This window comes from Leptosomus discolor, chromosome 25 (genome assembly GCF_034619465.1).
Source record: "Leptosomus discolor isolate bLepDis1 chromosome 25, bLepDis1.hap2, whole genome shotgun sequence".
NCBI lineage: Eukaryota > Metazoa > Chordata > Aves > Leptosomiformes > Leptosomidae > Leptosomus > Leptosomus discolor.
The window spans coordinates 4,922,839-4,934,184 of record NC_141415.1 but is presented as its reverse complement, the minus strand read 5'-3'; the positions used below and the strand labels follow the sequence as shown (position 1 = coordinate 4,934,184).

The 11,346-nt window shown below is 42.3% G+C and overlaps 1 protein-coding gene across 1 annotated transcript; it reads right to left on the bottom strand.

The window, feature by feature from the left end:
• Positions 1–864: 864 nt before the first annotated feature.
• Positions 865–11,346, bottom strand: DCAF7 (DDB1 and CUL4 associated factor 7). The gene is made up of 7 exons (XM_009948776.2): positions 11,209–11,346; positions 4,832–4,990; positions 4,315–4,426; positions 3,122–3,240; positions 2,293–2,502; positions 1,571–1,688; positions 865–1,037 (listed from the first exon to the last, which is right to left on the bottom strand). Exons 1-7 carry the CDS (start codon positions 11,344–11,346, stop codon positions 865–867), a joined length of 1,029 nt encoding a protein of 342 aa, XP_009947078.1.

The window sequence follows — 11,346 nt, the reverse complement described above, 5'->3', positions numbered from 1 at the left end:
GGGAGCTCAAGTCATGCACTTATCTTCTTTCTGAAACCTATCACCATTCTGCTAGCTAACACAACCGCAGGATACACACAAATTCAGTTATAATTTAAAAATAAGGCCTACCATAGTAACAACTGCCTCTAGCATCAGAAAAGTGTAAAGAAATTGTGCAACAAGTACTTCACAGCACCAGAAAATTCTGGCCAGGTAACCAGGTGTAGAGAGCCAAGGCAACAGTTAATTCTGGCAGGCCTTTACTGCCAGGGAGCCTGCAGCGTTATTGTGATTGGTATCAACAAATAGATCCTGCTTTGGGCATATGGAAGTGGATCACATATCAAAAGTAAGAATTAGGGAGAAAAACCTTACTCAATAGAAAGTTAGCCCAATATATAAAAAACGTACAAATGTTTAAACAGTTTAGAGGCAGCAACAACAGGAATGATAAAGATTCCTGCCAAGGTGGCTGTTAGCGTCAACGTCTTTTTTTCCCCCCACCTTGTTTTGCACCTGTATCTATTAAACTAGTTGATGTGCTGCCTCAGCCTGCTGACAAACACATGGACATACGCAGCAACTTAAAAGTCTGCAAGCTTATTAATACAGTCAACAAACAAATATACAGAACTTTAACTGAGGGAGGAGGGGAAAAAAAAAGGAAAACCAGAACCCAAAAGGTCCAAGAGGCTCAGCATGTCTCTGCATTTTAGAGTCTTGGAGAGACAGGAGACACCTGCCACTGATTCTTGTAACAGTTTCTTGTAACAGTAGATGCAAAGCAACAACAGATACTGGCCACTTGACTTGTGTTGTTCTTACTTTAGAGGGGAGGGGTAATTATACAGCCCTGCCTCAATGCGGCATGAAGCAGTTATGTTACACTCTCAAAATCTCCAGGCAGTTGTTGTAGCAGATAGCTATCCAGTCTGGCTGAGTTGATGCCCACTGTACATTGTTGATTTCTCCCTCTGCTGTATAGGCCAAGATAGGGTCCTCAATGGCACGAGGCATTTGCTGGATATCCCAGATGAGAGCCTGATGGTCATCCGCTGCAAATGGAGGAGAGAACTGGAAGTAAAATTAAACTATACCAAGATCTCCATACGTGGTTACTAACAGGCATATAGTTCAAGAAGCTCTATAGGATATGGCTGTTGCAGTCCTGATGAGTATTCAAGCCAGAGATACAATAATACAACTATGCTCCAAAAAAAGAATCTTAGATCACTATACATTATCCATGAGAGAGCTGAAAACCAAATGATCAGTGGAACTCACATCAATTGAAAACATTTAAGAACTAGATTGCAAAAAAAAAAATAAGGAGCACTAAAATAATACAGCTTATGTGCAAAGGAGATGCACAGTTTGGGCACTGGGCTCACTACTTCCACACAATAAGCTCCAGTGGGTGTCTATTTCCGTAAAAATCATTAATAAAGGGCTTCTAAACCGCAGGTATTCTTTAGCAAAAGGCAGGCAGAGAACTGCATAAACTTTTGGAGAGAGAGGATTTTGCAAATAGAGTGAGAGACTCTCAGAGACCCCCCAGCACAGCTGGATAGGGATGGATCACACTCACCTGCTGTACAAATGTGGCAGGAAGAATGAGGTGCCCAAGCAATTCCATTTACACATGCTCTGTGGTTGTTTAACCTGGCAACAGGAGTGCAGGGAACTCTGACATCTAGAATCACAACCTTCAGAAACAAAAATCAACTAAATTAATAACTTGCATTTTTTTATTTTTTTCTTCAGAAAACCAAGTGCTTTGAGCCAAGGCTATAAATACAGCCCTTTCCTAAAGGATGCGGTTGGCAAGCAAACACTGTTATCAAAGAATAGCTTCTTGCTCGTTAGTGTGTCTCAAGAAGTCAGACCTTACAGGGAGAGCTTGTGAGTCAGGTAATGGGGGCAAACAAATAGTGCCTCCCTGAAGCAGCACAGGTGACAAACTAAGATACTCGGCCTTGTGCACTGAACTGAGAAAGAACAAGGTGATTCAAACCCTTGCAGTTAAGGTTTTATGTGAAAACTATTGCCCAACCGGCTCAGACCCCTCTTGAAAACCAGCTGAAATCCACACAAGCCATAGAGATCTCAAAGTTTATAACGCCAAAGTTATCCCTTTAACTCCTACTGAGGTTAGTGCACTAAGAATTGGTCTGGTCCTTAATCATACTCCAGGTCAGGTACTGACCCCACTCCCTTACTGTAAAGAACTGACTACTAATTAGTACCAAAGCCACCTCCCCAAAAAAATCACAACTGCTAGCACCTACAGAAGACGAGCTGCTGCCTTACCTCCATGCCGTCCATGGCCATTGTAGCAAGATAGTTGGGATCCTGCTTATTCCAGCAGAGACGCAGCAACGGATGGTGCTGTGGGTCCTCGTAAATGATGGTGCTGTGTTCCAGATGACGGAGATCGAACATCCTCACTGAGCCATCTGCACCAACTGAAGCGAACATATCTCTCCCACCACCTGCACGGCTAAACGCTATGTCATACACCTGCTCAGCAACAGGGCAGAGAAAAACACAACCATAGTTTTAGTGAGCACCCCGCCTCCTGATTCACAGTAAAACGGATTTTACGTATGGATAGCAGATCTAGTTGCGACATATCTGTCAAATACCTGATGTTCCTAGCAAGTTTTTAGTTATTACACTTGACAAACGGAGGGGAAAAAACCCTTAAGGGTTATGTCATTATAGGATCATTCACTGAAACTAAACATTTCAATATTCCAGACTCAAATTTTTTACATTAATTGCTGAAAAGTAATATTATGTTAAGACCAAAGAATCTGGCAAGTTGTTTATTGCCTTTGATATGTGGTTGATTTCAATTCCAGTTTGATGTTTTACTTCATTTTTCTAAAATATTCTGAAGCATGATCTAGTAAAACAAGCATATTCTCAGTGAGAATGATGAGTAAACAGAGTAGTTTTGATAGCCAAAAGTACAGTTTTAATTAGTTTGGTACTCAAAACTGTATATCTTAATCTTAGATAAATTATCTTTTAGGATCATTAGGTTTTTCAAGAAAAGTGAGGAACACAGAAGAGTTCTGTTCCTTTTCTACTGCTTAAAAAACATGCAACGTAAGCAATCAAAAAAAGCTGTCACCTCTTTGTCATGCGCAATAAGCTGGGTCTTCACATGGCCAGAGACCAGATTTACTCTTCCCAGAACCTGTCCTGTCTCCAGACCCCAAATTGTGCAGGTTGTGTCAATACTAGAGGTACCTGAAACAAAACCACTTCTGTTAGCAAAATTAGTATTATCACAAATTATTTAATCACTTACTGGATTAACGTAATATCCCACAACACCTAAAGATCGAAATAGCTACAGAGCAGCATACAATTAAAAATCAAGAATGTCAAACAGCCAACAGTCTACCACGCAACTCAATGACCCAACCTTTTAGCTGTAGAAATAGTCTTCCACACAGGAATAAAGTGTAAATAGCTCATGTCTACTTTAATCTATTCAGAAGCCTGATGCAACTCCGAGATAAACTTTCCCATCCTGTAAGACTCATGTGCGTGCCAGAACCAAAATGCAATCATAGTGTTGCGATAGCGCATTATCATTAATTGATTGTTTCTGTGGACTGAAGGTGGGGCTAGCAGTAAAGCTCTTAAGAGATGAGAGATGCAACACGCAAAAAAATAAATCATGTAGTAAATAATTACTAAGACATATTATCGCTGTTAATCTCTGGGCAAATCCCCCTGACATAGATGGCTGCGCTCTTCTGGGAAACAAACCTCTGCTGGATCAGTCATCCTGGATTCACGGTTTGTCCCATGGGCTATAATTAAACCTTAAGCATTCAGCCCCCTCCTCCAACTGAATTAAGGGCTCCTGGCTTTACTCCTGCTGCTGAAATGGCTTCAGAAAAGACAAAGCTCGGTACACGGTTTTCTATCCACTCCAGAACACACTGAAATAAGTCACAGCAGTTCATGTACATCTTTGCTGAGCACTACAATGACAGCTCACCAGTCCTGAAGACTGAGACTCCCTGTCTGTAAATAAGGAACATCCCTAGTCCAACTTGAGTGACCCATTCTGTACTTTCAATGCAAAAAAAGTCTCCATGAGCTGCTCAGTTTTCTTTTTTTTTTTGTTTGTTTTGTTTGCTTTTTAACCTAAGACAATGTCAGTTTCTACAATGTAGAAGTTTGTCCACTGGTTAGTTATCAAATTAACCAGTGCAATGACACAGCAGTCAGTCACAGGTCAGACTTCACCGGAGTAAATTCAAAAGCATGATTCTCCATGCTGAAAACGTAGCTTTTTGCCAGTCTCACCTAGAAGGTAAGGATCCACCTCATTCCAGTCAAACGATGTTAGTGGAGCACAGAAGTCAGAGTTCTTGTTATTGTTCAGCAAACACTCCAGCCGGGTCTCTGTTTCACCCACCTTCAGAAAAAGTGAAACATCTGACTTAAATAGCAATATCACATGACTTGTTCCACTTGCACTTCCAAAACATAAGGTGTTAATCCTGGGTTTCTTTCCTCTCAGCTTTACATCCTAAAGTTCTGGAAAATACAATCACCATCTCTATCATCAATAAGGTGGTTAAAACAGCAACTACACAGTAATTCTGCTTCTCCTATAGTCTTCACATTATTGCAGTTAAGAAAACAAATTATCAAGTGCTCTGACTTGATTTTATGTCTTAACCTCCACACTGAAGCAAGGGCAAGACACCCTGAAAGGAAAATAACTCACTTCAAAAAATCTGGTCTCAAGTGAAAAAGAGATCAGTATGCAACACAATTAATACCATGGTTCATCTTTTTCTAGGGAGGATTTACTCACCCTCCACACTCGCAGATAGTCACCACTGGTTGCCAAGAGGTCTGGATATACTCCCTTGGTGTCCGGGATCCACATGAGCTTTGTGGTAGGGTAGGGGTGATCAAAGGTGTTCCTGCAAATGAATTCTGAGCTCTCTTCATCCAAACCAACAAGCTGCACCTGTAAGAAGCCATATTTAAAAGAAAGCATTGTATCAAAATACTTATTTATAATTACAGCATTAAGACTCGAGTGTATTTTGGAAGGACACCTCCTGTAACCTCAAGGACAATATAAAAGGACCATCACGTCAATGGAATGAGAAATCATTAAAGCTTTGCTTCCTAGCTGGGGCATGTAAGCGAAGTGAAGTATACATAATCACCACAGTGCTTTGCTTTGAAGAGATGATCTCAAATGAATTGAAATCCAATCTTAAAGGATTAAAGACCACCCTTCTCTTTCCCACACTGCAAAGCCTAGTTTAAATCACAGACTTAGACGGCACAAGCATTATTCCAACTCCTCTTTAACTGAGCCGATGCTGACAATGTCATCTTCAGAGAGCAGGACAAGCTGTAGTGCGCACGACAACCACCCCCAATTAAAGCCCATATCACGGAATTCTCGGCCATGACCCTGCAGATTGTGACAGATCATGTCACTAGCTATCAAGCTGTTCTCAGCATCACATCACCCAAAACATTCTGTCACAACTGCATGAAATTAAGACACAGATTAATCACATCAGAGTCAGAAAGTAAAATAGAATTCAAACTTAAAACAAGAATTGGCAAGCTACAATATTTACATAATTATTCAAATGTTTTGTGTGAAAAGACCAAGAAGGCAGGTCTGCTGAAAGATTCTAGGTAACTGAATTCCAAATCAGGTTTTTTGCACAGTGATGGCACAGTGGGAAGGGCTGACTTGCCCAGTTGTGAGAGCAATGTAAGATACAGCAAACAGGAATGATCTCCACATAGCTCGGTCATGACAACACCTGAAGTAATGCTTGAAGTCCCAGACATTATGTTATTAGAAAAATATTGACATGTCAGAAAGTGTTCAGAGAACAATATGGTGCTGGGAGGATACCTTTAACCTAGCAGTGACTACAAGACCTAGACAGGATGAGAGCCCCACTGTGCTGAGCGCTGTTCAAACACAAACATTATGGGGACAACTCACTACAATTAGTTTGTAGCTGCTCACAGCAGGAAATTCCTAGTACTTTCCACACAGCAGCCTCCTCCTGGAAGCAGTGGCTTAATGGACTTTTTTTCTAAGATGTTTATCTGGAAAAATCCTAAATATTCTGAGGTAAACAATCTGGTGAATAAACTACACATTTAACTAGATCAGAAATCTACCATATTTTTTTTCCACCTAACAGAAAACCAACAAATGCTTTGGTGGATCTTAAACTATAACATGAGCCGTTATGAGCCCATTTAGAGATGCTCTTAACAAATGCAAACCTTGCCCCCTGCCACAATGAGACAATCCATCCTTTTCACCCCACAACAAATCCTAAGAGATGTACCCAAGTATGCTTCTAAAAACCGTGTATTTGTCTGCCCTGCACCCTCTTTATCACAGCTACTCTTTATTACACTTCACACTCTAGTATGAATCAGTGAAGAATCTCCCAGTCTTCTGAAGTGATTGACAAATAGCTTTCTGACTCCTTTAGGGATCAGAAATACTAAGCGGATTTTACAAAGAAAGCAAATTGTCCTTGGTGATACAAAATCGTGTGGCAAGGTCAGGATCAGAAGACAAATGACCTCTAATCATTTCTTCTCATTTGCTTATGCTGTTTTCAGCTCAATATGAGTGTATTAAACCTACACAAAGCAATCAACATACTCAGAACCAGAAGCAAATCTCAAACAGCAAAGGACCCACTTTCATTGGTGTGAGTTTACACCTTCCTGCACTGCGCATTCACGTTTAACCCCTCCTCAGATCTGAAGAAAGAGCCATGATTGCGTAGCAATCCAGTGTCTTTGTGATCTTTGACATTTTTAGGTGCAGGCCGGGTTAGAGAACAAAAACTGCATTAGCAACACCAGAGCTCCTGGCAACTGCTGAAGATCAGGTGTGTGACACTGACTGTCAGACCTGGCAGCAGCCTGTGGTAACTCGGAGCAGGAGACGCTGGTCTGCTGGGAGACAGGAGCAGCAGATACCGCCTGAGCAGCTCTGTTCTTTCCTAGCTCAGCACATTCAAAGGTATGCCTCTTCTCTTTGGACCTGATCACAGACAGTGATTACAGAATCCCTCCATTCATCCTCTTGAACACGAGGAGATGAACGATGGAATTCTTTGCAGGATGCTGATTATATTAGAGCCCTGCCTCTCCCTCCTGCACGCGAGGCAAGATTTGCTGCTGCCAGCTACCGCACAGAGGAGTGCCTGAAGTCCAGCCCAGGTAAGACTGAGGTGACGCCAACAGGAAAGGAACTGTCAGCCTGGATACAAACAGAACTATTCTACCTGTAGCTCATTCCAGTGGGAAAACCAAGACCAGTGTGTTTGATCTCCATTAGTTTTGTAATTACACTACAACAGTAGGTAGGAATGCTTAAACAATTCTTTATTTCTCCAATACATCAAGATAAACTGGATGTGGATTTTCCCATCACAATCCAAGCCTTTATCAATTTAAGGCTTAATTGCAACAGTGCATCTGAGTCAAGAAGTGCCTTTAATCAGCATTCCTTAACTCCTAAAAAATTACATCTCTCTCCAACATGATCCAAAAGAATCAGACACAGAATTAAACAATGCAGAATTTGGTAACAGCTTACTTCTTTTTCTTGCATGGTTTGAAGGACAGTTAAGTAAGTCTACAGTACTTTTTTTTTTTTTTAATAAAAACTCTCTATATCCCTTTAATCTAATTAGTAACTACTAACAACAACATTTCACAATTATTTTAGGGTCACGTACAATCAGAAAGATCTCTCTGCACCAATTAATCTTCAACATGCAATCTATTTTTCTTTGCAGCTCTAAACCTTACAGAGAAAATGACCCTCTGGTGAAACAGCCCCCCTGAACGCTCTCTGATTCGCAGCGCTGTTCAGAAGGGGCAACCTGGGGAGCACGTGGTCATGACCCGTCAGTCGGCTCCAGCCGTGGGAGCGAGCAGTGGACAGCACCACCCTCTACCGTCTTCTAAACTGGACTCCAGTTTCGTCTTGCAGATAGATCCCCAAATCAGCCTTTCCTGACATTTCCTGATCCATGAAGCCATAACCAGGAGCCTGCAGAACCGCGTTAACAGTGAGATTTATGAACTCCTCCGTTCCCTCCCATTACACCAGGGATCCACAAGACATTATAAAGGCTGACAGCAGTTTCCTAATCCAAGAAGTTCAAGAAACACTACCCCAAGTAATTTTAATTCTTCCAACTGGAGCAAGTAATCTCTCTTCTTGTACCAGTGATTTGATCAGCAAAGGGGTAGAAGCTGCAACAAAATTCCTTTGGGGTTCAAACAGTTCTTGGCAACTAGCCTTCTGGTATGCTGTACAGCTTGATAGCATGGGGGCCGACAGAGGTTATAAGAGTCTGGGAACTGGGGACAGCAGTAAATTAGGGTTTGGCAGTCAATTGATTTGAGTTCCCCACGAAACACAGGTGTAAACAGGCATTTTCTATATGTAACCCAGAAGTACTTCAAGCTCCGATAATTATTACAGAAATAGAGAATCACGGAGACAAATGAGACAAGAATCTCTCCTCTTTCTTTCACTGTAATTCCCTTACAGTGAGCACTTCCGCTGCCATGAACACTTGGTGCATTAAGCCTTTTTAAAAGAATCTTTTTAAAAAGAAACCCTATAACAGAAGAGTAACAAGGAAAAGGAAGATTCACCTATTTGGTTAGATTTCAAGCAAGCTAGAATTGCTACTCCAGGCTATTTTATTATTTTTTTTTTTTAGTGTATTAAGGGTAAGGAAGAAAGCCAGTTATTTGGAACAAGTCATTGCAACATCAGGAACAGAAATGTTGTTTGGAGCTTGTCAGAAACCTTTAAAGTTATGAGCGCAAAGAGAAAGCTGAAATGAAAATGAGTTTTCATTATCCTTTTAATTAGTGCCAACTGTACCTACAAGTGTATTTTGATGTCAGAAGCTGGCAATATAAAACATCTCAACTGTGAAGGGCAAATTATGCAGGAGGACAAAGCCTTCACACACACCCTGAAAAAATCTTAAATTTCTGCTTACCCCAGAACTCAGGCTAGAAAACCAACTGCTCCAGACCCTTTGCAGCACAATGTTATGGACTACTTAAACAGGGTAGCTCCAGTTCTTTCCCTTTGTTCCTTTAGTTACACCACTTACACGGACAAAAGCTGAAGCTGAAAGTTTCCAACTAGCGTGCACCTAGCACAATCGCACACTATCTGTCCAAGAGCTCCCAATCTGGAGCATGAAGCTATTCCCTGAAAGTTCCAGTACCCTCTAAAAGATTCAGCAAAGCTGCAAGAGTCGTACTAAGATGTCATAAAGGCAACGCAGATGAACCACCACTCCCAAGCTTGTTCTGGTCCCCAAAGTCATGCAGACAACATCAATACCCTAAGCAATAACAACACTTGCAATTACCCAAGCCAGCTCTGTTAACTCTCTCCCTACAGTGGAAGGCTGTACCGAAGCACTACAAAAAGCATCAAACAAGAAAAACACAACACCATCCGCCTCTCTTTGAAATATCAGACACACAGCAAAACCTCTCAGCAAAGCGAAGGTTACGTTTCACTGCATTTATTGTACAAGCTTCATTTTTAATCATACATCAGCTTTATTTCTATAGGAGCAGCATCCAGACTGGCATCTCATTCTCACGCATTAGTTTCCAACTCTTTACACCACATAGATCTCATAGCATGTGGTGCTTATATGGACTGAAGTCAACAGAATAGTTATTCCTGAAGCTCAGAGGTCAAGAGAAGCCCTGGGGAACATTTACAGAGAGCAGGAATTTACCTAGTCCTACACAACTTCTGCCTGCAACAACTGTGAGTGCAAAGGCTAGAAAAGAGAGGGGTTGACTCAACTGCTTTACACTTGAAGCCTGATCATGCCATAACTGAGAGGAATCCCAGGGAATGGTCCAAACTTAAGGAGGTAAAGGCAACATAAATGTATACCCCCTCATTAACCAATTCTACCACCTCTAAACAAAAAGCTGTTTGCAAGTTTGTTACTTCATCTTCCCAGAGTACAGGCTACAAAATCATTTTCAAGTTGGTCTTTAAACAAATGGAAAGTTTTCGAGCTCGAGGATCTGCCTTTCCCCAGCAGTACTCTCAGAACCGCAACAGCGCTCACCAGCATAAGGAGACAACTCATACTGGCTGGACTACAAAGTGTTCAGTAGAAGTATCATGTCTAAGACTGCTGCAAGTGCAGTAATTCAACCACCGTACGAGATGTCACCCCTGCCTTACTGTTGCCTCCTCTCATGACATCCTCGCATAAAGCCCAATCCCCAACACCAACTTCCTGACATTATTTTCCACAACCTCCACTGAACAGCTTGACAGAGCTACCAAGCACACACGCTATAAACACGTAAAGCTGTATTTGCAAAATCTTAGTTTCACAGAAATTTCAGCATGCTCTATAGTTATGTCCATTTCCTCATCTCTCTTCCATTTATGTGCATTCATTGTATCAAACTAGCACACTAAAATCTGTTCAGAAATGACTGTGTAAGTGTTTAGAGGTGAACACGTAGTCTCTTATTACCAGTGTAAGGTTCTCTGCTTATATCTGGCAGGGAACCACCGAAGATATAATCTCATGCCTCATTACACTCTTGTTCTCAGAGAAAAGTAAAGGTACCAAGGAATCAGTGGAAGTGGTTTAAATACTTACGAAAAAAGTTATCATACAGAAGTTGTCCACAGCAAGAAAGTACAAGAACAGCACAACATTTCCAACACAGTCTCAACACATCCTGTATATGTGCAAACTTTAGTCCTGGCCATAAACTTTCTTTCATACTGAAAAAAACCCAGGTATGCTCAAGCTAGGGGACTTTCCTGGCTGAGAGGCAGCCAGCAGCAGCCCCCATGGCTCTTCCCACCCCCAGTCCCTCAGTCTCCCAACAGCTGGGGACTCGCAGGAAGGAAACCAGCCTGAATTTAGGCCGACACCCTGCACTTCAGAGGAACGTCTGAAGGCTCTACACAGCTCCCAGCGCCGACAGCAAGGCACGAAGACTCCCTCCAGCCACACCAACCGTGCCTGGGACTGGGGAGCCGCTTGAACCACTGGGATGAAGAGGGTCGGCCCCCTCCTCCCGCTCACTCTGCCCCAGCCCCGCCGCCCGCTGCCGGTAGAGCCGGGCTCGGCCGCCGCCTCTCCCCACCTTGTTGTTATACTCCTCCACGAAGCTGCCCAGCGCCAGACGGAACCGCTTGTCCGGCCGGACGCTCCAGTTCATGGCGTACACGGTCCAGGGCGCCTCATATTTGTAGATCTCCTTCCGCTTCCCGTGCAGCGACAT